General features: G+C 41.9%; 2 protein-coding genes and 1 long non-coding RNA gene across 5 annotated transcripts in view; 1 reads left to right on the forward strand and 2 right to left on the reverse strand.

Moving 5' to 3' along the window:
- Nucleotides 1-4,820: 4,820 nt before the first annotated feature.
- On the reverse strand, nucleotides 4,821-12,405 carry LOC117873175. The gene is made up of 2 exons (XR_004644649.1): nucleotides 10,126-12,405; nucleotides 4,821-10,088 (listed from the first exon to the last, which is right to left on the reverse strand). It is a non-coding gene; the product is annotated as an uncharacterized LOC117873175 (long non-coding RNA).
- A 1,626-nt stretch (nucleotides 12,406-14,031) lies between these two features.
- On the forward strand, nucleotides 14,032-16,043 carry PPP1R3G (protein phosphatase 1 regulatory subunit 3G). Its single transcript, XM_034762256.1, has one exon. The coding sequence runs from the start codon at nucleotides 14,360-14,362 to the stop codon at nucleotides 15,344-15,346; it is 987 nt and encodes a 328-aa protein (XP_034618147.1). The 5' UTR covers nucleotides 14,032-14,359; the 3' UTR covers nucleotides 15,347-16,043.
- A 9,491-nt stretch (nucleotides 16,044-25,534) lies between these two features.
- The window catches only part of LYRM4 (LYR motif containing 4), a 142,794-nt gene continuing 140,731 nt past the window's right edge, over nucleotides 25,535-27,597 (reverse strand). For 2 of the 3 annotated variants that reach the window (XR_004644647.1, XM_034762259.1), the window contains one exon: nucleotides 25,535-25,905. Coding sequence is in view for 1 of the 3 variants with exons in the window: in XM_034762259.1 (XP_034618150.1) it covers nucleotides 25,834-25,905 (72 nt within the window). In the remaining 2 variants the exon portion in view is untranslated. The remainder of the gene's footprint in view (nucleotides 25,906-27,597) is intronic. The other variant, XR_004644648.1, reaches the window with a different exon arrangement.

Raw genomic sequence — 27,597 nt, forward strand, 5'->3', positions numbered from 1 at the left:
CAGCAGTGTCTATAAGCCCTGACCCTCCAGCCAGGCAAGGCAGCAAGCAGTTAGGCGGCTCTGGCCGGTATTCAGGACAGAGCAATAACAAGTCTATTAGCCCAGGCCCTCAACGAGGGCAGAGCAGCAAAGTCAGGGAGCTCAGGCCTGTACTCAGGACAGAGCAACAATGAGTCTCTAAGCCCAGGCTCCCAAATAGGGTGGAGCAGCAAACAGTCAGGGTCCTGGCTCTGATGGACCCAGTGGTGAGCTGGAGCTGGTTCACACCGGTTTACAAGAACTGGTTGTTAAATTTAGAAGCCGGTGTAGAATCGGTTCCTAAAGGGGCAGGTGAGCGAGCAAACTCCAGTCCACAGGCCACATCCAGCCCGCGGGACTGTCCTGCCCAGCCCGCCTGAGCTCCCAGCTGGGGAGGCTCCCCTGGCCCCTCACCCCGCTTCCCCCCCCTCGCAGAGCCCCAGCACGCTGCGCTGCCGGCACCAGCGTGCTGGGCAGCTCTGCAGCTCCTGCCGCTTTGAGCGGCATGGTTAGGGGGTGGGGCTGCAAGCCCCAGCGGCCGCGCGGCATCCTTACACAGCAGCATGGTAAGGGGGCCGGTCCAGGGTTGGGAGGAGGGGTTGGATAAGGGGCAGGGAGCGGTGGAGAGGGTGGGGGTTCTGGGAGAGGCGATCAGGGGATGGGGGGGCGGGTTGGGTAGACGTGGGAGTTCCGGGAGTCTGTCGGGGTGGTGGATGGGGTTGGGGCAGTCAGGGGACAGGGAGCGGGACGAGTTGGGTTCTGAGGGGGGCAGTTGGGGGGCAGGATGTGGGTTGGGGTTGGATGGGTGGGCGGGGGGGGGGGAGACAGGCACGTAGGGCTTGTACTCACCGCGCGGTTCCCTACTGGGTCTTCGGCGGCACTTCGGCGGGGGGGATCTTCACTCACTCCAGGCAAAGTACCTGCCGCCGAAATACTGCCGAAAACCCGGAGTGAGTGAAGACCCCCCCCCATTGCCAAAGTGCCGCCAAGGACCCGGTAGGGAACTGGTTCTTAGGATTTTGGGAGCTCATCACTGGATGGACCACCAACAAATGCAGGCCTCTTTGTCTGTGGTGGGTCAGGCTGCCATGCCAGGGGTGGGATAGTAGGAGACGGGGACGTAGGCCCACCTGACTCCACTGCATCCTAGCCCAGGGCCCTAACTGTGGCAGAGTGGTCTGCCACTGGGTAAGCAGTGAAAACTGGCCACAACACGCTGGCCAGCTGTCAGTCTATATTCGAACTATAGTTGGCTCCCCTGGGCTACTTCCTACACTCCCGTTTGAGAGGAGTCCCAGGGTCGCAGTCTGCCTCGCTGGGATAAACAGCTAACAGCAGTCGCAGCAACTCCTTAACGTCGCCAGCAACCAGCAGCTCTGGCAGTCCCTCCAGATCTCGGGGGCTGCAGTGGTTGCTGTCGGGTCCAAGCTCCAGCAGTGGGTGAGAGATGTCGTTCTCCTCTGGCAGCTCCTCTCCAGCTGAGTGAGCCGGCCTTTTATATTTCCAGGTCCTATCCCACCCCTCTGCTTCTGGAAGGGCAGATGTGGGTGTCCCGGCTCTGCCCACCAGGGGGGACTCGCAGCGTCCGTCTGGGAGAGAGGCCACGCCCCCTCGTTACAGTGCAAAAATGCATTCTAATTTTCAGACGCAAGCAGAAAAGCGGGACCAATGAGGACTCTCTATATGGCTAATGAAGGTTTACTATATGCATAATACTTTGCACTTCTGTAGAGTTTTCCTCCATAGATCTCAAAGCATTTTGTAAAGGTAGGTAACATTATCTCCATTTTACAAATGGGAAAACTGAGGCATATAAAGGTGAAGTGACTTGCCCAGAGTTAAACAGCATGTCACTGGCAGATCAGGGGATGAAACACAAGTCTTCTGATTCTCGGGTCTATGCTTTTCCCACTTAACCATTTAATCAAACAAAGTAATAAAAAAATAAATAAACTGTATACTGAATAAACCAGGTTCCTATACATACATATGTACTGCATAATAAATTTAACAAAACAGATAGCTATGAATATAATCCATATAGTTTATATATACAATATATATCTATTTTTATTGTTCTCTCAAAGTGACATGTTTGTGATATTTAATATATTTTGCATAAATTAAAATATTTCTTTACAATAATTTTCTTCTATATAATAAGCATCAGTCTGGCAAATGTATGGCCCTTTCCCCGCAACTTGCGTAAACAAGAGTGCAAGGGCATTTTTGCCTAAATTAGTGGTGTAATTTCTACACTAGTTTAGGTAGTTTTGAATGCTCTATTCAGCTGCTTTTCTTACTTCATGACCCCTCCTACCAGCTTCATGCCCTTACACTTAAGCCTCCTCAATGAAACTGCCTATATTCCGCTGAGTGTAAAAGAACCACTTCAGCTCATTGATCCAATTTCCTTGCACCTAGGCAGGACAAGGTTGAAGGACCACCTAATTGAATATACTTTCGCTCAGTGAGTTATTTTTCTGACAACGGGATTTAGTCCTATATTGTTCCCTCTTTGAGGAAGGGGCTGTCTTAATATTATTTGTTGTTATAGTGCCTAGTACAATAGGGGCCTTATTTCTGATTGGGGACCTTCAGTAGTACTAGGATAGAAATAAGTTATTGTAGGTGGGACTGGTAGCACAACATATTATTAAGATTGTCCAATACTTTCCATTATAGACCCTGTTTTTGGATGCTTATTACTTCACAACTTTAACCTGTGGAGAAAAATTTTTCATGGTGGCTGTCTGCCTCATGATAATTTTGTTTGGAACATTTCAGCTAAAATAGTTCAATCAGTGGGGAACGGGAGCCAGTGGGGATGGGGAAGGCAGGCAGGAGGATTGACTGGAGGCCAGGAGGGAGAGAGACAGATCAGATGGGGAGCAGGCAGTGGGGATTGGGAGTAGCTGGGCAAGGAGATGAGGACCGGGAGATGGATCCTGGGAGTCTGGAGGGGTTAGGCTAGGACTTGCTGGGCAAGGAGACTGGGTCTGTGATGAGAAGTCTGAGGAATGGAGACTGGGACTGCCTAGGTGAGGAGACTGAGTCTGGGATAAGGGGCCAATTAGAGATGGGCAGCAAGGAAAAGAGTGAGATTTGTGGATAAAATGGGGTCAGGATTGAGTACTGGGAGTGCTGAGCTTATGGAGACCTCTAAGCTTCTGGGGTTAAAAGCTGCTTAGAATCAATCTATTGCTGAAGACAATCACAATAATATTCTATTGCCATAATCCGTCAAATACTGCCTTCAATCACACCTATATGTACCCACACTGAAATCATTAAGGTTGCACTGGCATAAGTGAGGGCAGAATTTGGCCCAATATTTTCTTCATTATTGTCAAAGAAAATTTACAAAACATAATACAACCAATATATTACAGTTGCATCTACGGTGAATACATGTTTACCAACGCCATGAAGCATCATAGCAGTTAAAATGTAAATACAATAACGAGTCCATCTACCTACAAGGGCAGATATGTAACCCAACAGAGGACATATCTCATCACTGCGTAGATCATCACTTTCTATTTAAGATTCATCTTCAGTATTTAAACTTTCCTTATAAAATAGCTTCATTTAAAGCTGTGATCTCTCTGAAGAGGGTTCCAGGCCAGCGAAAGAGTCTTCAAGCATATATTAGAACTCTACTTCCATTTCAACAAGACGTTTCTGCTACTCAAAACATTTTCCATTTAATGCCTTTCTTCTATACTTTTCCCCATCTTAGGTTTGGAAACCACCTGGGGAGAGATTTTTCCTTACACTAAGAACTATTTATGATTAAAGAAGGGCCCATGACAGTAGCTCTCACTGCTAGCACCACAATTCTTACTGGGCATGTTGCGTACTTCTGCTTGTTAGAGGCCGTCACTGGGGAAGGAGCCCAATCTTAGAGCTGAATGTGTGGGGATCTTTGTCCCCAAACTGGTTCTTGCTCCCTCACAACCTCTTGAACAAGAGAGGACAGGGGAATTTTTACACCCCTATTAGTCTGGCTTCTTTAACTGGCCATTACTGTTCATCCTCACACCAGCTAAATCCTGATTATGATCCTTTAACAGCACTTCAAACAGGTCATCTTCCCTTTGAACTCTCTATCACCACAAGCTAGCGCTGACACAGGGACTGCTGTGACATGGCCCTGCAATGGAAGAGAACATGGATGGCTGGGGTTATGATTCTACATTGGCCTAGCTTGATCATAGTTTCCGTACTTTCTAAAATAAATTCTTTGCACATTAGAAATGTATGGGCTACTGACAACAGATCTTCTCCCATATTTATCCTGATACGCTCCTCAGGACGTGGGCTCGTAAACCCATTAATCTATCCAAAATTCTACCTCTAACTTCATTGAGGAGTTGAGTGGGTGGTGAAGATGATATCTTTAAAATTAACTAACTGAATGTTCAAGCTGCTTGGAGTCCAAACACATCCCCCTTTGATGCTCTGCCCCGAGCTGTCTGACTCAGCAGGTAGTTTCTACTTCAAAAGTGTAAATAGTGGGATCCTTTGAAATGGATGTGGCTCTGTGACAGCATGTCAGAAAGCAGCATTTAAAAAAAAATCCTCCTATGCTGAAAACATTTTTTCAGTAGTTGAGTGTTTTTTTTTTTCCAGTCACTCTGACAGACTGTCATAGAGCTGTGCCCTTTTCAAAGGCTCCTGCTACTTGCCCAAAACTTCATGAACACAGTTGCAAATCTCCACCAGAAGGAGTCATTTTTACACAGATATTTCTCTGACCACAATCACATTAGCTGATTGAAAAGTCTGACAAGCATGACTTAAACAAATAAGGTTTTTAATATGCTACATACATGGGAAAGTTTAAATAAATATCTCCCAAAACACAGATGCATAACACTGCAATTTAACACCACTAAAATAATCCAAATATGCATAAAATTGTAGTGAAATTAAGATTTGTGCAAAAGCTATTTTTGTTAAATTTCAGTCGAATTCTGTTCTTAGTTTAATTTTCCCCAAAGTGCTTGGAATCTTTTGCACACTGTTTTTGGGAAACAAAGGATAATGTGATAATTCCCCTTTTTATTATGTATTTGTTCAGCACAAACAGTGTGCTCAGTTATGTGCAAGACACAAGGAGAAATCCCATTGGACTTCAAGAGGGTCAGGATTTCACCCAAAATGAAGAGATTCCTTGCCCTATTGCCACATACATGGCACAAATAACAGAAGATTTAGAATCACCACATCATTATGGGAAACACAATCATTGCCATGAATCAGAGAAATAGGATATTCATAAATTCAAAGTACTGTATCTCTATTTCTCATATATCATTGTTAATGTGAGTCACTAGTTAAAGATGGATGGAACACTTCATAATACTTGGCAGCCCTAAAGGATGAGAGATTTCTGCCATTGTCTGAAGGGCTCCAGTAAAATTTATGAGGTTTTGTCTCCTGAACATCCGGCAGAAATTCAGATTAAATCCCTCTCAGTCCCTTTGGAAACTGTAACAGTTTCTGCTATGCCGCTTAAGGCATACTGAACACTTTTTAAGTTCAATACCCGCTTCTTCAAGAACAAAACCAATCTGTGCCTTTATGTATTACAGCTATTCAATTTTGTTTAATAGAGAAGAAAACTAGTTTAAAAATAAGAAAATGTTCTAATAAACTGTCTGTATAAGCTTCAAAACAGGAAGGAATACACATATATTTAAATAATCTCTAATCAAACAGTATAACCTGGAAAGATCTGTGATACAGGGTTTACACTGGAATATAGCAGAAACTCATAACCTGATGGAATCTTTACATCCAATACTTGGAAATCCTCACAGACTGATAAAACTGAAATCCTAGAATCTTAGCAAAGATACAAAGATGCTAGCTTTGCAGATAACATTCCCATAGGACATGAAGCATTAATAGTTTTAAAATAATTTAAGAGGATATTAATATCCCAACACGCCATCTACATAGGAATGACAGATCTGTTAAAATTAGCTGTCCTGAAAACAAGAGTATTCATGACACAATTTTATCTCTGGAAAACCAGTTTAATGCAAAAATACATTTTCAAAGTTGAAATCCCAAGCCTTAGTTAAATATGGATAAAAAACCAGTTCAGAACTAATGCTGGAAGAATCTGAAGTGAGATGTGGGAAGAATTTGAAGTCAGATTTGAATATTCATTCTGGGCACAAACTCTCTCTCTATACACACACACACACACACACTTCACCAGGACTTCTCTCATATGTATGTTAATATTACACAATAGTTATCTCATTAATGTTTTCTGATAAGCCTCTGTCATTAGGGATTTCCTTAGACAAGATGTTAGGGGGGAATTGGTGAGGTCACTGAAGAGATTTGAGTCTTTGTAACCTGTATGTTTATTAATAGAATATCTTCCTTGGAACTGCTGGGAAATCTACCAATTTAGGATGTGGAGACTGAAGCCATGATTGAAATGATTATAGAGGAATAATCAACAGGCTGCTTCAATTGACTCCTGATTAAATTGGATGGTTATCTGAATCAGTGGCAACTGAGTAAGCAAATTTAATTTTCCAGTCTAGATATAGCTCATCCCTTCTCCAGGGATTTGAAGCTGGATGACTGTAGACAAACAATTTTGTCTTCCTTTTGTGTTCATATGGTGGTTACTGATTCAAACAGATTTAACTGTTTGTTAAACCACACATCCAACTGCAGGGCTGCCTCCCAAAGGACTGGGCCTCTGGACAGGGCATCTGCAATAAAGTTTTACTTTCATGGAATAATGTAACCGATTCAGAGATCAAACATCGTGGGCTACTGAAAATAGAATTCCTAATGACAGTTCTGAAATGAAAGAACTTCTCATATTTTCCTTTCATCAGTACATAAGTTACCTTCATTCTGTTGTCTGGAATAAAATGTATGGTACACGTTAGCCCTGAGATGGCTACAGTATGAGGGAATTAACTGAAGCCACTCCAGACTATTAACAGGCTGTTTCTATTCTCCATTATTTGTCCTAAACCAAAATAAGCTTGGTCTTGTAAAAGAGACACACAGACATTGAGGCAATAAGATAAATGAAAGGGAAAGTGAATATGATATTTTGAGTCCATCCCTCCAATTGTAAAAGGGCTTCTTAAACCAAGTTTACCAGACCCCCCCCCCGCCCTCCACCCAAAGGGTTTATAGATGATTTTCCCTCTTAAGGCAAGTTTACCAGACTTTTCCCCCCAAGGTTTATTGATTCCCTCTCCCCTCCCCAGTGCAATAGTAAATGTTGCAAGATACTATTCTATAACGTTTCAACTGAATAGGCTGGCAACAAAGCCACTAAGTAACTTACTGTAACACAATGGCTAGGTCCCACTGAAATCCCCTATCCCACTTTAATACTTTCAGATGATTTTCTTTTCTCCATTGGATTCACTGATGGAGAACTGGATATATTTTTACTATCCCTGAACATGAAAACTGGAGCAGTCAAGAGACAATGTCACAATCCAAATAAAAATAAATTAATGGAGATATCCCTTCTCCTAGAATTGGAGAAATGACCTTGAAAGGTCATTGAGTCCAGCCCCCTGCCTTCACTAGCAGGACCAAGTACTGATTTTGCCCCAGATCTCTAAGTGGCCCCCTCAAGGATTGAACTCACAACCCTAGGTTTAGGGGGCCAAAGCTCAAACCACTGAGCTATCCCTCTCCCCCCTCCAGCCACTGCCAGCACCTCAAGTTTTGTAAGGGTAAGTGATTTGGTTGGGCCAACAGAGGGAGACACAAAAACATTAAGCCCTGATCCCTAACTTCAGTGGGCCTGCTTCACGGTAGTAAAGTTAAGTATGTGCCTTAGTGTTTGCAGGACTGGGTTAGGCTTAGTTTGCAAATATTTTCCAAACAAGCCAATTTAAGTTTTTTAATCTCAAAGGCCATGATTCAGCACTGCACTTAAACACATGAATTTTCCCACTGTGTTCAGTGGATGAAAGTTAAGCAGTTGCTTACTTTCTTTGCTGAATCAGGGCCATAAAGTACTAAGTTTGTTTTTTCCAAGAACAGATAATAGTTGCCAATGAGAACTTTAAAAATGCAAAAGCATGAGGGGTTTTTATATTTCACTTCCAACGAGGGAGAGGGAGGAAAACTGTGTTCTGAATCAGCCTTATTGTAATTATTTATTTGTATTTCAGTAGTGCCTGGAGCCTCCAAACAAGCTTGGGCTCCATTGTGCTGGGTACTGTACAAACAGAGTATGAGGTAGTTCCTGCCCTGACAAGCTTGCAGTCTAAGCCCCAATCCAATAAATGGTAACTATATGTTTAATTTGACTCAAATGCTTCAAGTGAAGTATGCAACTAAGTGTTTGCAAGATCAGGGCCTAAACAGATAGACAAAGGAAATATTGCTATTGCCATGTTACAGATGGAGAACTGAGGAACTGCCAGCTAAATGACTAGCCCAAAGTCTGTAGCAGAGGCAGGAACTGAATCAAGATCACCTAAGTCCAGTTCATTAATCATAAGAAAGACTCTTCTTCCTCTCAAACTTCATAGTGCAACCTCCATTGCTATTGCCTCTCTATGACGTTGTTCAGATAATAGACAAAAATGAATCACCTCCAATGACAAAAATTCTCCAGCTGAACCAAAGATTTTACAAAAATAATCTGATGAATGAGTAGGCTTTGAAAAACCATTGATCAGATTTGTTTATGCTCTTGAATGATCTAGTCTTGTGAACTATCACTTTTAAAATTTTTATTTCAAAGAGTCCATTTGGAAATGTTTTGAATAGAGAACATATTAAAGGCCTGGGGGCAGATCCTCACAGCTCCAGCAGCTATGACAATTTACATCAGCTGAGGATATAACCCTTAGACTTAAGAGTTCAAATTCTACATGCTTTGGGAATACTAACAAACAACTTACCCGGCTCTCAGAATTTTTAAATTCCCAAGATCTCCATAACTACCTGATTGAATACTTAAATAGATTTTGATCCAATATTAATTCCTACTGCCTTACTGCTTGCACAGAATTCTTATGAATGGCAGTGCTCTTTGCAGACCAATTGAGCACAGTCATGGGGATATTATTAGGAGAAATACAGATTATTCATTTCAACATGCATTACCCTGCATTTATCAAAATTAAAATTCAGCTGCTATTGTACTATCCTGCGTTTGGTTAGATTTTTCTGGAAGTTTTTCCTATAATCCTCTTTTTTTTTACTAATTTAAATAGTTTTGTGTCATCAGCAAATTTCACCGCTCCTTCCCCTAACAAATCATTAACAAACATATTAAATAACATGTAGCGCAGCGGAGGCAGAATGCTTTTGTGGAATAAGCATAAGATGAGGAGTTAGGGAGGTAGGTCTAGACACAGATCCACAAATGAGTATTTAAGTATTTATCCACAGTGGAACAGTCATTGGGCCACACAGAGAGAGAGACTCTGTAGTCCAGTAGCTAAGGAACCCACTTGGTAAGTGGGAAACCCAGAGTCCAGTCCCCCTCCTCACATCACTCTTTCATTATTTATTCATAGTGGAACACTTCAACAGGAGATACTGAGGGAGTCTCATATCAGACTATTCCATATCTCATTGGTTGGAGCTCTCTCCAAAGAGGTAGGAGACCCCCGGTCTTTCTCCCCCTCTGGCAGAGAGGGGAGAATTGAACCTGGGTCTTCAACATTCCAGGAAATGTTCTAGCCATTGGGCTAAAAGTTATAAGATGGGTAGCACTGCCGCCGCCACCACCTCCTCCTCTGGTGACCAGATTGTGAATGAAACCCAAACCAATAGGTGGCCTCTGAACACTCCTACTGGATCTGGCCCAGCATGTGTCTGTCTTCCCCCAGTTTGTGAATTGCTCTGGAGTTTGGGGGGGGGGAGATAGACATCTGGACAACTACAGTAAGGAGGCAGTGCACATGCTCACAGACAGAAACATAGGCACTGGGGAACTTTTACCCTGAAAACTTGGGCATCTACAGGGTTTGGCAGGAGTTTTCTGGATTGCAGTGATGCCTAAAAAAACAGATTTTGGCACCTAAATCTGGGTGCCTAAGTATCTTTGTGGATCTCACCATCTCTAAAATGGGATAATACTTTTTTGATTCATAGTGGTATTCTGAGAATTAGTTACTCTGTACAGAATTTTTAATTTATAAATAGCATTATTATTATTATTATAAAATTGTTCTTTAGGTCCACCATTAACTTCCCAGCCTCTATTAATTTCACTTTACTCAGATTAGTAGGACGTAGTTTTATCCACAATTCAATATTGCTAACCTCAGGTGTTCAAAACTCATGAGTCAGGACCCCCAAAATCGTGATATTTTTTAAACCTCAAGATTTAAGCCAAGCATATAATAATTTGGGGATCTTTTTATTTGCCTTTGTTATTTGAACCTTTAAAGATAATGGTTTATAACTTTTCTCCATAACCGTGATAGCTAGAAATTTACTTTTGTTTAAAAATGAAAGCTGAGAGTCTTACGTTATCACCTGACTCCAGAAACTGGAATTTTAAGAAAAAAAACATCAAATACTGTGAGAGTTGGCAACACTGCAATAGGATTTTCTCCTTTATCCTGTGTTTTCCCCCAGAAACGGTCTCCCTTTCTTGGGAGACCTTGTCAAAAGCTGTTTCAAAATTCAAACAACAGAGCCAGTATTTTATTTACGCGTCTCTTTCAGAGAATTCTAACAGTAAATCAGCACAAATTTACCCTTACAGAAGCTATATTGATCTGACCTTACTGAATATATGTATAGTATCCAAGTTATAATATTCCATACCTCATTATTTAGACACATTTTATTCACTCCTTGTTACTTTGGTTTTGCTCTTCAGCACACATACTATCACTGCCTCGAACAGTGTTTTTGAACAGCCTTCAGATAGATTCTATGGATTATGGCCCAATCCTGCAAGCATTTACATATGTGCTTAACTTTATGCACAAGAGTTATTCCATTGACTTCAGAGGGACTTCTTAAGTGTGTAAAGTTAAGCATGTCTGAAAATGTTTTCAGGATCAGGGTGTAAAGTGTGTCTTAGATACATTTTCAATGGTGTAACTACACTGTAGTTGCACAAGTAGTACACTGGTATAAATCCTTAAGGTAACTAAACTGCACTGGTGCAGACTGGGGTTTGCACCAATATGACTTAACCTGATCATTTCAGTATTTTAGCTTGCCTTTCAGCCTATTTTTAACAGTTTATCAGCCTTTCAGAAGAAAAAACTCCACTCTTATATGTTACGGTGTTGTCCATTGCTGACTCCCATTCTTAATCCATGATAGCCAAACAATGTATCCTGAGCAACAGTGACCATCTGTTTTTCTAGTTATCATCTGAACCAGTTCCTGTGTATCACACGAGACTAGGTTGAGAATTAGTTCTTTCTTGCATGCTTCAGAATTAGTTACTGGTAAAAGCGGATTACAATGACAGAATTTACAGAAGGAATCAGATTATTGGGAAATTTTAAATAACTTATCTTAACATTAGTGGTTCTAATCTTCAATAGCACAAGCTTGCACCCTTATTCTTGTGGAAATATCCTTTTAAATGAATGAACTATCTAGCCCTGCTAGATGACTGCTGCTAAGACAGTTAATATTTCAATGGTGTCCATTTGTCTTTAATACCAGATGAGATGAATGGGAGCAGTTTGCCTCTCTCTGAGAGACAGACTGCCCACAAAGTAGAATAGTATCTCATCAGTTCACCTTTGGAAGGTTATTTTTGCAACTGAAATGAAATTGAATTAAAAATAAATCTTAATTTCTTCAGAAAATTATCTTGATAACAGAAATCTATTGAACCTAAATCTCCAGAAAGTTATGTTACTTGCATGTGGATTTCTAGGTTCTCTGTCCTGAAAAAGGTGGGGTGGAGGAGAGGAATTGTACTTTCACCAACAGAACTATCTAAAGATGACAGCTATAACATGTACTAAGTACACATTTAATTTTGGAAAACTTCTCAGATATGCAAGGGTATTGACTCCAAAAATCCTAATCAAGTCCTTATTGTGGTGCTGTCATTTAACATGCAGCATTCAGCTAAAAATGGCCTACAGGGGGAAAAAATGTTTGTACTATTTTTGCTGAAATCAAACTTTTTCTGTGTTTTTTTTTTTTTAACATTATAAACTTAGAAAACACTATGACTAAATTTTCAAAAGGGGCCTGTGCATCTTCAGACTCTTTGGGCATAGTTTTCACAGGAGCACAGTATTGCCAACACTAAGGCTCATTTTCTCAAAGGCTCCTAACTTCTATTAATTCCAGTGGAAATTAGGAGCCTAAATGCTTTTAAGGATCTGGGTAAGTGTTCAAAAATCACAAGTCTGGCCAAAAAAAAAAAAAAAAAAGAAAAAGAAAAAGAAAAAGAAAAAGAAAAAGAAAAAGAAAAAAAAAGTAATGAGTGGCTTAAAAATCATGTGACTTTAAAAGAATAATACACCTTTGGGATTCTTTTTATTTTGATTTTTTGAGACTTCAGGGTTCTTGTTTTCAAGTTTTTCTCTTTAATTATGATGATCTAGAAACTTTCTTAAAAAAATGAAAGCAGAGGTTTCCATATAATCACATGTCTGTAAAAGAAAAACATCAAATATCATGAGACTTGTGATAAAATGGGAAAAGTTGGCAGCACTGGAAGCACCTGCTACTCATACAGACTTCAACTGGACCTGCAGGAGCGTGGCACTTTTGAAAACCAGGCCCAAGAGCTCTCCAAAAGAGCACCCAAAATCAAAGGCCACTTTTGAAAAATTTTGGCCCAAGCATTAGTGGAGAACTGCCAGGATTCTGACGGTGTTCCAAAAGCGAAGTATGTGGAACAGAAGTTAAGTTCTACAACTTAACTGAAGTGGGAAATCTGTTTTAAATGTTTTGATTCTATTTCTATTTTACTCAAATGGCCTGATGACAAAAGTTTTTGTTAAAGATTCAACACTCTCTTCAATTAAGGCCATCAGAAAGATCCGAATTAATACCCCCAGTGAGTTCTCTGGCAAAAAATCAGGAAAACTAGATGTTCCCGTCCTGATATTTCTACATTAAAAAAATCATAAGTAAAAACTTTAAAAAGCAGTAACAGCAAATCCCCTCCCCCAGGCCTCTGTGTATCACAAAGGCAAAAAAAGGACACCTTTAAATTGCTTTTTGCCAAGACACTTTTAATGTCCTTGCCAAGAAGCTGCTGCATTTACTGTATTGAGGTCAATCACCTATGCAGAGAGTCTGTTGCAGGACCAGGGCTTAAATTATTTTTGCCTCCCCTATGGTAGCATCATAGATTCCCTGAAGTAGTATCAAATCTGGTAGCTGGAATGTGAGACTAACTATGGGGTAGCTTGGACCATTGTGCCCTTGTTTTATACAGGCAATGGCCTAGGGCAGTGGCTCTTAACCTTTCCAGATTTCTGTATCCCTTTCAGGAGTCTGATTTGTCTTGCATACCCCCAAGTTTCACCTCACTTAAAAACTCAGAAATAAAAATACAAGTGCCACAGCACACTATTACTGAAAAATTGCCTACATTTTTACCATATTATAAAATAAATCAATTGGAATATAAATATTGTACTTACATTTCAGTGTATAGTATATAAAGCAGTATAAACAAGTCATTGTCTGTATGGAGTTTTGGTAGGCCTGACTTCCCTAGGGCTTTTTATGTAACCTGTTGTAAAACTTGCCAAATATGTAGATGAGACCTGCATACCCCCCCAAACACATACCCCTGGCCTAAGACACTGCAATAATGATAATAACATTGCAGCTGCCTGGGGTGACCCTGACAGCTCTAGAGGGGCTCATGCTTGGGAGCAGCAAGCAAATCACAAGACATCTCAGCGCCCTGCAGGGAAAACTCGGTGGGACGCTCCTCTCTCTGATACCACTTTTGGACTCTTCCTGTAGCTTCTGCTGTGGAGTCGGCAGCGCCATCCCCTGGCTTGGAAGCCAAGGATGGGCGGGCAGCGCCTCCCGCCGAGGTGGGCGTGTTCGGCCAAACACACTACGCATGGAAACTTCTCCGAGCCTGTCCGCGGCGCTGGGTCCGCTCTGCCCCTTCGCCCCCTGGCTCTGGCAGGGCTGGGGACGTGGCTGGCAGCCCGCGGCTTAACTTCTCCCGAGGGTCCGTCCCTGCCGCCAGGAGCCCATGGGGGGACAGGGGCGCGCCCCCCGCCATGACTCCGCTGCAAGGCAAAGGCGATAAAACGACCCCACCGCCTTAGCCAGAGCAAGCCCCGGCCGGGAGAGGGCCAGCAGCAGCAGCCGCGGAATCTCCCGGGGAGGGGGGCGAGGGCGACATGCCATGGAAGGCCGGGACTCCGGACTGCTGGGCTTGGAGCAAATGCTAGCGCCTTTCGGGGGCCACCAGCAAGAGAGGACGGCTCGGCTGCTCCCGCGGGACCCCTGGCGAGGCAGCTCCGCAGAGCAAGAGCAAGAGGGGGCGGCGGCTGCGCTGCCTCTGCAGGAGCCCTGGGGCGAGCCGCAGCGGGCCGGAGCCTCTCCCCGGCCGGAGGATGGGGAGCTGCTGCTGGGGCTGCGCCGCCGCGGCGGGCGGTCCCTGTCGCTGCCCGCTAGCCCCAGCCTGGCGGCCGCCGGGCTCTTCCCGCCGCCGGAGGAGGGCAGCGGGGACTGCTGCACCAAGTGCAAGAAGCGGGTGCAGTTCGCGGACGCGTTGGGGCTGAACCTGGCCAGCGTGAAGCACTTCAGCGCGGCGGAAGACCCGCAGGTGCCGCCCGCCGTGCTCTCCCGCCTGCGGCGCCTGCCCCGGGAGGAGTTCAGCGCCGCGCTCGGCCTGGGCTGCCGGGCCCTCCCGCCGCCTCCCGCCCTGCAGCTAGTGCCCGACTTCCAGCCCGCCGGGGAGGTGGCAGCGACCGAGCGCCTGCGGCGGGAGCGGGTGTGTCTGGAGCGCCTGGGCCGCCCCGCGGCGGCCCTGGACGTGCGGGGCACCGTGCGGGTGCTGAGCTGCCCGGGCCCCAAGGAGGTGACGGTGCGCTACACCTTCAACGAGTGGCGCTCCTTCCTGGACGCAGCGGCCCAGCCCCTGGCCGGCCCTGAGGGGAGCGACCCCCCTACCGAGCGCTTCCACTTCAGCCTGTGCACCCCGCCCGGCCTGCTGGAGGGCTCCGCCGTGCACTTCGCCGTCTGCTACCGCAGCCAGCAGGGCGAGTACTGGGACAACAACGGGGGCAGCAACTACACCCTGCGCTGCTGCCGCCCCGCCCCCTGGGGGCTCCCCGCAGCGCCCAGCACAGACACCGGCCAGGGCGACCCCACCGGGCCCCTCTACTGAGCGCCGCCTGGGACAGCCGTGAACCACACCAGCATTCCCCAGCCTGGGGCAGCTCCTGCCTTCAGCTTAGCCCGGCAGCAAACCAGCATTACCCAGCTTGGGAGCAAAAGCAGCGCCTTACTCTGAGCCTAGCTTGGGGGCAAACAAATTGCAGGGAGCCTGGGGCCAGCCACCCATTGTGCCGAGCCTGCGGTGGGTGGGGTGTGGCAACAAGCAGCCGGCTATGAATGTCCTGCCCTTGACCACAGAAAGCAAACACTCTGTGCCAAGCCTTAGCTGTCAGAGACCACTGCAGAGTGTCCCATCCCTTGTACTTGCACCCTAGAACAACTCAATACCACTTTCCTTCTGCATAGTCACTGGTTTCTGAGCCTTCCATTAGAATGTGGCTTGTTTTGTTTAATTAAAGAGCTGACTGGGGCAGGGGCCTCCTACCATTAACCTTAAAGTTGTAGAAAAAGTGAGGTCTGACCTGTTGGTTCCGGTATTGTTAATTCACCATTTTTGTAAAGGAAATGAACTCTCAGGAGCTGCAAGAAATCAGCACAGTTTCCTCCCACAGACTATTCTCTTTAAAGTTGTTAAAGAGAACTGGAAACGATCTTTTTGTGATTTATTTTTTTAAAAATATTTGTGTCTAACTTGAAGATGGTGCCTTATATGAAATTTCATATTTAATACACTGAATTTAAAGAGAGAACTTTAAATCCAGTGTTGTGACTGTGCTATGTTTATGCATTAGGCATTTCTCTTTAGAAGGACAGATAATGCATGCACTTTCCCTTTTAGGGGTATGTAGGCATTTCCTAGAAACAGGAACAGATGTAGGCAAAAATGGAGTTATTATGACTTGCAGAAATCCAACTCTTTTTTGAGAGGGAGCACTGGGTGAGGGTCAGTCCTCAACCCCCCTAATTCTTAAGTCTTGATTCTGCAAACACACGGGTTCAAAAAAGAATTGGATAAGTTCATGGAAAATAGGTCCATCAATAGCTATTAGCCAGGATGGGATGCCATCCCATGCTTTGAATGTCCCTAGCCTCTGATTGCCAGAAGCTGGGAGTGGATGACGGGATGGATCACTTGATGATTGCCTGTTCAGTTCATCCCCTCCGATGCACCTGGCATTGGCTGCTGTCAAAAGACAGGAGGATACTGGGTTAGATGGACTATTGGCTGTTTGGTTGTATGGCTGTTCTTATGCTTAACTTTATTCATGTGAGTAGTTAATGAGGCTACTCAAGCACTTAAAGTCAAGCACCTATGTTGTTGCCTGACCGTGGAGGAACTTAAAGGAAATAAGTTCAGTCAGTAGTCTTCACATATTCAAATGAGGGGCCTAATTCTTTCACCCCCTTCCAAAAACATAATATGACAGCAGTCTTCCACCCTATTTTTAATTTAATGGAGTCCATAATATAACTTTCATGTGTGAACACTTTCTGGTTTATGTGTGTCCCATCTTTGCTGTAGGTTTGGAGGCCCCGAATGACAGAAAATATCCTTCTTTCCTTGTAAGTTAGTGCACTTTAACATTGTTCAATGGCTAATGCAGTTCCCACCTACCACAGCCTTGTTTTATAAAGTTCATGTGTAGCTCTGGCTAATCTTTGTTAAATAGAGTCTTGCCTAACACACACACAGAAGTTGCTTTTTCTTTCTAATGAAAGATCTAGAAATTTAAAACAGTGATGGTTTTTCTAACGGTGTGTCTATGCTACAACTACTAGAGCAGCACGGTTGCAGCGCTGCAGTTACACCTCTGTAGCACTACAGTGTAGGCCAGGGGTGGCCAACCTGTGGCTCCGGAGCCACATGCAGCTCTTCAGAGGTTAATATGCGGCTCCTTGTATAGGCACCGACTCTGGGGCTGGAGCGACAGGCGCCAACTTTCCAATGTGCCGTGGGGTGCTCACTGATCAACCCTTGGCTCTGCCACATGCACTGCACCCACTCCACCCGTTCCCGCCCCCTCCCCTGAGCCTGCCATATCATCGGTCCTCCCTCTCTCTCATCCCTCCTGCATGCCATGAAACAGCTGAACGGGAGGTGTGTGGAGGGAGGGGGAGGCACTGATCGGCAGGGATGCCGGTAGGTGGGAGGCATTGGGAGCGGGGTTGGGCTGCTGTTGTATTACTGTGGCTCTTTGGCAATGTACATTGGTAAAGTCTGGCTCCTTCTCAGGCTCAGGTTGGCCACCCCGGTGTAGGCACTTCAGTGAAGAAAGGAGTTTCTGTTGCTGTAGTAAATCCACCACCCTCGAGAGGCACTAGGTAGGCTGACGGAACAATTCTACTGTCAATCTTGCTGTGCCTACAGAGGCGGTTAGGTTGACCTAACTACATCACACAGGTGTGAAATTTTCAATAGTATGATGCTCAGTTGTTACATGGATTTTTGTACAATTTGGCATGGGTAAATATTTTTGTTAGGGATGACTACCTGAGGAATAGTTTTATGAAGTAGAGTCAGGTCTTCATTTATTTCACTCATTAGTGAGACTCATGGAAAATTGTTTCCTTCAGCCCTCTTCATGCTATATTCATGTAGGTATTTATAGTACCTTATTCTGTGTAGTATGAAAGTATTGTTCTAAGTGTCATTTGTCAGTACACATTGTAAGAGACCCCATTCGCTAACATCTCAGTTAGTGGTGTAACAAGCAGGGCTTTGGAGCTATGCTCCGGCTCCAGGCAAAAACCTGCAGCACCATTGCTCCGGAGTTGCTCCACGCTCCAGCTCCGGGCTCCGCTCCAAAGCCCTGGTAACAAGATAAGTAGCATGGAAAAGTATAACTTTTTACATTTAGATGACTGATATATGTTGTTCAAGTGCATGGAGCCGTAATGTATAGAACTGGATGCTCCAAGGCTTGTCTACATTATGGAAAGGTAACTTTAATGAAATACTCAATTACAACGTGATAGTGCCCCCTAAAGGTTAAAACAGTTAGATTTTGCAGTGTAGACAGAGTCAGACTCTGTTAGTGAATCACACTATAACCTTGGACTTTGCAGGTCTGTGAGCAGCATTCATGGTTAATTGCTAAAACACGGTTTAATCCTGTCTGAGCCACAGGAATAAATTGTGGTTCACCCATGTTAGGGCACTACAGTATTGTAAGTACATACAATGACACATTAGACTTTCAGTGTGTATTGGGCCTTTTTAGCATAATGAAAACACCAATTTTCAATGGAATTAATTGGGAATGTTTCATTACTCAACTCTACCTATATTCTTGTAATACTGTACAGTACTTCAAAATGTGTTTGAGGTTGTACACAATAAGTTGTATAAATATAAACTGAAAGAGAAATCCCAGTAGTAATTCTACAAGTTAAGTATATACTCCCCCCAGATATGCACCGAGTCCATATATTTTAAAAAGGAAAATAGTGAAATGGTTTACTGTCCCCAATACATTAACTTCTTTAAAAAATATGTAGTATAAACAGGATACTACATAGGAAAATGTGAGCTGATCTAGTTTCTTAAAATGGTAAAGACATAAAACATTAGATTGTTACTACTTGAAATTTATGCTATTACAGCTGAGGTATGATGCTAAAAGTATTGAGCCCAATTCTTCACTGAATTACATCATAAAAAGAATAATTTAAAAATATATTTTTTTAAACTGACTATTAAAGGTTAAATCTATCCCAGGCTGGGGGAGAGAGAGCGAACAGAGATGCTAGCTGGTATGTCCAAGAATCCTGCTGTCAGAGCAAGATTATTCACAGCAAGTCAGAATGTTCTCTGGTATGCAACAAACTCTGGCGAAGTTTTGCGGAGTTGGTCTCCAAAATGGCAGAACTTTCCAGAACATTACCTTCACATCCCATACCTTATACTTATTTAAATAGGAAAAGATAGGGATTCTTGATCTGTTCTTCCTTGGTTTTGCTGAGGTCTCAGATACAGAACTGTCTCAACTCCCAAGAAAAGCAGTTAGGGTGCTGAATGAGTTATAGATATTAACAAGCATTTAAAAAGTATGAATATAAATGACTTACCCTCTAAATTAATGATGTTTCACATCCATGGTATATGTGATATGAGCTCACCAGTTGCCCAGTCATCCATATAGCCTTTCAGGAAAAACAGGGTAGAGTGTAACTGTTTAAAAAAAAAAAAAAAAAGGCAAAAAAAAAAAAAAGCGGAGACTTTTTTGTATTCCTTTTAAACATCATAAAGGACCAAATCAAGAAAGCTGTTCTTTACCTTTGCTGGTCACCTTTAGAGTAAAAATCCCTGCCCCGCCCAAGCAGTCTAAAAGTTCAAGATGTGAGTAGCACTGTTCTCCATGGCTAAAATACTAAATATTTAAAAGTACTTTTTAAATTACAGCTAGCATATCTATACCTACCTACAATCTTGCTGACACTACTACCAAAAAAAATCTCTCCTGTTTTGACAATAGACAAGACACCTTTTTCAATATTAAATGCTAAAGTGCTTTTTTTTTTTTTTTTTTTAAGCACAAATAGGATGGGGACTCTCCCTCTACTGAGTCACACATGCTCAATTTTCAGCAAGACAGTATGTTGCACTTCTTTCAGCTGTAGATTTCAAAGCACTTTTCAAAGATTGCATCACCATGATTCTCCGCATTCTCACAGATGAGGTAACTGAGGCCTACAGAGATATAGTGACTTGCCAAAGATTTCCCAAGAAGTTAGTGTCAAAACCAGAGTTAGACTATGTCTGAGTGCTAGAACCTATGCGTAATCCACTAGATGCTAGTGCTGCTGGTATATGTAATAAGTTCAGACTGGATAGATATGTTTATTAAAAATCAAGTATTTCTAACACCATAAACTGATGGTGGGACTAAGCAAAATGATAACTGGGCTTAAACATCAATATTGACACATTGTATCACCTTAAGATATCTGTTGCAGTATGTGAAGATTTTTCTAAAAAACTAATTGAAAACATGAAATCTTAAAGATTGTAAGAATGTTTGGAAAAACTCCAGTTCTGTGGCTCTTCAGTATGTGCAGATTTCTATGGTCCCTGTGGATTACACAAGGTTTTCTAGGATTAAAGGAAGAAATATAACCAAAGGCTTTTATAGACATTTGTAAAACAACAAATAGTGCATCTGAACTTTTTTTTTTTTTTTTAATTAAAGGGTTAGATTAAATTGCTTGGGCATGAAGGAAACCAAACTAACATGTTGGTTTAAGCAATTTGATTTTTGCAGCATATAGGAAACATTTATTGTTCTTTCTTTGTATATTTAAATACACGCAATAGGAAACTTCTCTCTAATAGTTGTACATGATCAAGATGGGTTGATAGAAGGGTAGGAATTTTAGAAAGATAATGTGAAGTTAAACATAGTTTAGTGCTGTCAAGGTCTACAAAGTTGCATGTAAATTACACTTGCTGCCTTTAAAGCATCAATTTTGAAAGGCCTGGGCTTTCAATCTGAACTCTTAAGGCTGGATTCTGCTCCTATTTACGTCAGTGGGACCTGGACCTGGACCAGTGTATTAAATGAAGGTAGTGGAAATGATCTGGACCAGAATTCTTAGTTAAAATTTGATTACTTGTTTGGACTATTTGAAAATTGCTCCCCAATGCAGGTCTATGGCAATACAGAATTGTCATGAAAATTCACCTGTCCAAGCACAAAATGTATTTGCTTGCCCTTCAGCACGATAAAGAAAGACCCTTAATACTTGTCTATTTTAAAAAAAAAAAAAAAAAGCTTGTTCTCAGTGAGAAGAATTTCCAAAGGCTGGTATAAATATTTTATGTACTTTTTTTCAAAAGAAGTCTTGTAAATTCCTCACCGGTCTTCATAGTTCTCTTATTCTGGATGTAGAACAGTAATTGTTTGAATGCATGATTTAGCACTGTGGTATCTAAGCACTGTACAATTTCGAGAGTTCCAAATCTTTTCTTTAGATTAGTGGAATATGTTCATTTTAAGGAGGAAGTGGATTTATTTCTTCTTTTGCCCTCAGATTGAGCAACTCTGGCCCACATTCTCTTCTCTCCTCCCCCCCCCCCCCCCTTTTTTTTTTTTTTTATTTTTAGAGGGGAAAAAAGCAACGTGTTCTAATTGGGTGAAAGAATTCTTTTCTTCCACTGGAATGGCCAGTGGGGTTGCGGCCCTAAATTAATAGCTCTCCCAAGATCTGTGGAGATTCAGCTGCCCTGCTAGCTGTCTGCTCCAGGCAGCATGGTTCTTCCCTCCCCTCTTCCTTCCCGGTGGCTGCACAGTAGCATCCCCTAGGTGGAGCTCACAAGTGCTAATGCTGCTTCCAGTAGCATTAACAATCACCCTAAGAGTGAAATCCTGCACCATTTCAGTCAATGGGCATTTTGCCACTGATTTAAATGAGGCCAGGATTTCACCCTAGACATCTATGGAGTGAGCAGGGGAACATTCAGAGGTTAGCTGGCCACTCCCTCTCAGTTCTGTCCTACATACCTGTGGAAAAATGGAGATCCTTGCCAGAAGTTTAGTGGAGGTGCTTCTGCGAAGTGTTAAGGAGGTATGGGAGTGTGGCGGGAAGTGTGCTGTGGAGCTGGTGCTTCTAGCCTTCCACAAAAACATGCTCTCCTGTGTGTCTTACATGTTAGGAGGCACAAGTAATGTTGTTAATGACACACACTAGGCTAGAAGTAGTTGGTACAGTTTTGCTAGAGCAGAGTCAGTTTAACATCCCTATGTTGATGGCATGTTTAAACAAGAACAGTATATGTGATCAGCAGGTAAAAACGTTTGTATGTAACCTCGGGTCTGCTTCACCTCACCATGGCCATACCGCTGGTATTTCCAGGCCTTTTAAAATAATCCTCTAAATGTAGTAGGACTATCTAATCAGATGTCAACAGGGTTGTAGAACTGCTTGTCCTTTAGACAGTTATTCATGTTAGGGCAGTTCAGAGGTTGTCTTCTGTTCTCTTTCAGAATACTGTTTGCATTTTTCTATTAAAAGCTTTTATTTGACCTTTGATATATGTAAACAGCCAAATTTTGGAGCATGATAACTGAGCCATATCATTTCCAAATCACTGAAGTCAAAGGTTGCTGAGATCAGGGACAGCTGAAGGTACATGTGTGAAGCAAATGATCTTTGTGTCAAGCTACAAAACTTAGTATCTTACTAAGTAATTTTAAGAATTATTATTACATAATTAGTAAGAGTTCTTAACATTTTCTTCTGCTGTAAATCAGAAACAAATATCCCTTTTGGAATAGGGGGACATGAAATTAAATCACTGGGAACCCTTTTACTGACAATGTTCACATATTTATATTGTTTCCATTGCTCAGACAAAAATCCAGTAAACAATTTCATTGATAATCAGTGAAAATAGAATATCAAAAAAGGGTATTTTAAATGAGCAGTGGGAAGTACAGTAGTACATTTTCATTCCATAGTTGATAGGATTACTTTCATACAGTATTTGACAATAGTTTTCATATACAGGGGATATGTTATCTCAACAAATGCAATACTAATCATTATGCATTTAACAGACTATTAATGGGTCTCTTGTTCCGGTCACGTGTAATAGATTTGCACATGCTACTATCATTAATATTAATAGAAGATACACAGACTGTGCATCAGTGGGGGAAACATTCTTGTATACACCTGCTCCAAGGAGCATCCTTAAATGCACTAATTGTGTTGCAATTTACAAGTAATCATTGTACTAGATTATTTCATTTTCTAACTTTGCACCTTATTAAATAAAATAATTTTATATCTTTTGTATAACTGAAGTTGGTTAGTGCTTAAGGACTGAACAGTCTCCTTAGGTAAACTTAGAAACTAAGCAATGTAGCCATGCTGTATAAGAAGCCCATGGATAACTTCTTGAAGTCTTATGTAACTAATTCCTCAAATGAAAAAATAAAATGAGCCTTCTCAACCTACTTTGTATTACACATTTCTATGCACAGAGGCCTCCGCTCTGGCATATCATATGTACAATATGCATCCTTAAAACTACAAGTGCCCCTTTGCAGGCTAAGGAAAATTTGACTGATACTGAGAGACGTACAGTATGTCTATACTGCAGTTAGACACTGGTGGCTGGCCCGTGTCAGCTGACTTGGGCTTACAGGGTTTGGGGTAAGGTGCTATTTAATTGCAGTGTATAAGTTTGGGCTGAAGCCCAAGCTCTGGGACTCTCCCATCTCAAGTCCTGGGCCCAGGCTCCAGCAAGCCAGAAGGTACACAATGCAATTAAAAAAGACCCTCTGCACTAGCCCCGTGACCCCAATTCAGCTGGCATGGTCCATCTGCGGGTTTAATTGCAGTATAGACATACCCTTAGAAGGGTTGTAGTAACGTTATACATGTATCTATACTGTGTCTCACAAGACACTTGTATAATTTTTATTAGCAATGCAAATGCTATTAAATGCTTTAGTGGCACTAAATCTTTCCCCCCTGGTCCTTTTACCATCAATGCTAGTGTTCTAATTAGCTTGGTTAGGTGTATTTGAGGATTTTAAAGTGTTAGTGCCTTGTTTTTAAACTGTAGTCCATGGCATTCTGCCTAGTTTAAAATAATCTATTTTAATAAAATGATATATTAATGCTGTAGCAAAGTGATCTATTTGCTGTATTTATGTATCTAACAAATGCAGAAATACTACAGTATCTGCTTTCCATGTGAAAAGCAGTATTAAGGCAGGTTTGTAGTCTTAAATACAGTAGTGGCACTTTATTTTGCATACTCTTTGCATAGTTAACAGAATGCTATATTAAAATACAGGTAATTCTACAAAATTTTATAAATAAGTTTTGGGAATTAGTACTTCTAAACTAATCACTTACATACATTCATTGTTTAGTTCTGTCATTTCAGTTTGATACTCTCTCTTTAGTTTACAAAAGAAATAGAAAGTATGCCCCTTTGCCTCCACAAATGCAGCTTCTTTAAAGGTAACAGGCATGGTCCTAGTTTAAAGTTCTGTCTACTTCATATAACGCTCTCGCTGTACATTGTGCTGAAGCTTTATGCTGAGTAATTTTGCTGTACATTCTAGTGGAAAACATAATAGCAAACTCAGAGCACTAAAGTGAATAAAACTTGGTTTTAAAAAAGATTCCATTCTTGTTTAGCACGCTGTCTTAACAGGTGTAATTTACTTTTCAAATAAATTAAAAAAAAAAAAGGCATTTTAAAGCAGTTCAGGAATTTTCTCTCCTGTAGAGCTCAGGAATATTGCAAGAAAGGGGAATCTTAAGGTGAAGCTACTGAGTTGTTGGCTTAGGAGAATCTCTTAAGAAACTCCACCTCTTTCAATATGCTACTCAATGTGTGCATTGAATGAGGCCCATAAATAATTACAGAAAGCTTTAGAAATGTCTGTTTGCTATTGGCTATATTTATTCAGTTTAACAAATGGCTGTTTTTAAAAATTACTTTTTTTGTGGCATTACTGTAAGTAAGTGAAGATGAATAGAATGCAATAAGCAAACCACCTTGGGACTTTCACTGGATCTAGTACTGAACTGCCTTCAGCCTCTAGAGACAGTCCCTGCAAAACAGGCATGAGACACTGAGCCAGCGTGTAGAAACTTGCACACTCAACAGAAATTAGAAAATATTTGTATGAATTCTGAATTAAATATACCACCCTCACCATTCACACTCAATTATCTAACTTTCCAAGTATCTGTAATGTGGGTAATATACAAAATTTTTGTATAGCAAAATATACTTTGTTCCTTTATATTGCCAGTTGTAGTTTAGTATATTAAAATAAGGAACAGTGATGAAATTTTATTTTAAAAGTTCTGAAGTCTCAGTAACATGAGGCTAATATTCTATTACTGAGCTATTAACTGAGAAGTGAGATGAGACTGGTTTTAAACGAAAACACACAATCTAATCTTTGATATTTGTAGGTGTTGAGGTCCAGGATATAACAAAATATCTTTGTTGTACTTAAAGGCCTCTGTCAAATTTCACATGGCTTTAATGAATAAATTACTTAACACGAATTTACCCACATCAGGTCCATACAGATTAAGTTATTTCGTTTATTCACTGTAGGCTGCGTATTTCTATATTAACTGGGGTTCAATGTAAAAAGTAATTTTAAACAATTGTTTCATTGGTTGAAACATAATTGGTATCCTTTATGAGCCAGGTAAGTTAGCAAGATCACTGGGAGAAGAAAATACCTTATTACAAGTATTCGGTTCATGGAATTTTATTGTCAAATAAGGCCAAGAAACAGTCTCATTACACATGAAATACTAGCAACGCGGATATTAGGAATACATTACACGCTATTGTAGGCTTAGCAGTACATTTTAGTGCATGAACCATGAGAAGAGAAATTCTAGACTGTTTTGGTTGCCAAAACTGAGCATCTCAAAAGCTTTATCTTTTACTAGACAGATAAGTTTTTCAAACTCAGGCAGGGTGCATACACACTATGTTGGATGTGCAGCACTACAGAATGCTGAGGATGGTCCAAAGGTGCTAGATGATCAAATTATCTCTGTGTTTTCTGGACTCTCAATAACAAGTTTCTGGGTTGAATAGAGTTGACCAATGGTAACCTGAAAGAAAACAAAAAATATTTCAGAAATGACAGGCTTAGAAGGCCAATGGGCATTGCTTCAGCTCTGTAAGGGAAGTAAAAATGCACAACTGAGAACAAAAGTGAAAGTAGGTAGTCTGTATTCTTTCCGCAACATTGTTCGTCAGCATCAACCCAGCCAGCAAAAAATGATAATGCATAAAACAGCCACATACTTAAATTCCCAACACAGTATTGACAATGTAAGGAAAAAGATATGCATACATATATCCATACATACACACACACAAAATAACTACAGAGAAAGGAAATGCAAAATATACTTAGACAAATAGAAGGGAACATTACAAGAATTTTTTTGGGTGGAGACTAATGCACAGTAGTTGTTTGTTTATCCCTTTGGTATTCACAAATTAATTTGCCTTAAAATTAGTTGAGGGGGGATAGGGTCCCCTGCACAATTTGTACATCAGTAACAATATAATGGGTAGAAATAGCTTCTTGTTCATAACATGCTGTTCATACCCAGGATCTCTGTGCTTTATAGTTAAGTAGTAAAACATTACAGACAATGCTAAATTGATTTTTGGTGATGGTGGTGGGGACTTTGTCCATCTGCCACTCACCCATAGCTCTCACCACACCTCTCTTCTGCAACGTAGCATCTGCCCTCCTCCTCCTCTTTCCCCTCTCCTCATTATCATCATCCCGCTAGTATTCCCACCAACTCTACCTGCTCCTTCCAGATTGCTCCCTATTCCCAGTGACCCCATCCAATCCCATCCCCTGATCTCCCTCGCACCCACTCTTATCTCCCCCCTTACTGTTCTCCATAACCTCCCCCCTCCTCTAGCTTTCCCTCTCAATACAAGCACAGTTTAATTTCTCTCGTCTGGGGGAAAAAAACACTCCTTGACCCCATTTGCTTCTCTAACTACAACCCCATCTCCTTTTCATTGAATGTGCTATTTACAATCACTGCTTGGAGTAGTTCTCCTCTAATTCCATCCTAGACTCTCTACAATCCATCCTCCACCCCTTGCACTCCACTGAAATCACTTTCGACAAAGTCTCCAATGACCTCTTCCTAGCCAAATCTCAGAACCAGTTCTCCATCCTCATCCTCCTTAACTTGTCTGCCACCTTTGACACAGTCATCCATGGTCATCATCTTGAAATCGCATCCTCCCTTGGTTTCTGTGATTTTGTTCTCTTCTAGTTCTCCTACCTCTCTAATCACTCATTCAGTGTGTCCAGGGGAGGACTGTCCCTCCTCCAACTTTCTGTGTGATTCCGCAGGGCTCTGTCCTGGGTTCCCTTTCTCTTCTCCCTCTGTCATTATCTCTTGGTGATCTTATCCATAAACACAAATTCAACTATTTTCTCTATACTGACAACTCACAGATCTTTCTCTCTCTCGTCCTGTCCAAAATAAAATCTTGGCCTATTCCTCTGACATCTCCATATGGATGTCTAGTGGTCAGCTCAAGCTCCACGTGGCTAAAACCGAGCTCTTAATTATCCCCCCTAGTTCTTCTCTGCTTCCTCTTTCCTCTAACACAATAGACAACACTACCATCTTGACTGTCACTCAGGCCAGTAACCTGGGTGTCATCTTTGACTAGGACCTCTCTCTGGGTCCTCACTTCTAGACTGTCTAAATCTTGTTGATTCTGTCTGCGTAACATCTCTAAAATACAGCCTTCCCTAT

This window comes from Trachemys scripta, chromosome 2 (assembly GCF_013100865.1).
Source record: "Trachemys scripta elegans isolate TJP31775 chromosome 2, CAS_Tse_1.0, whole genome shotgun sequence".
NCBI classification, from domain to species: Eukaryota; Metazoa; Chordata; order Testudines; family Emydidae; genus Trachemys; species Trachemys scripta.

Coding starts and splice junctions, on each gene's coding strand:
- PPP1R3G (XM_034762256.1), top strand. CDS start 14,360: ATGGAAGGCCGGGACTCCGGACTGCTGGGCTTGGAGCAAATGCTAGCG.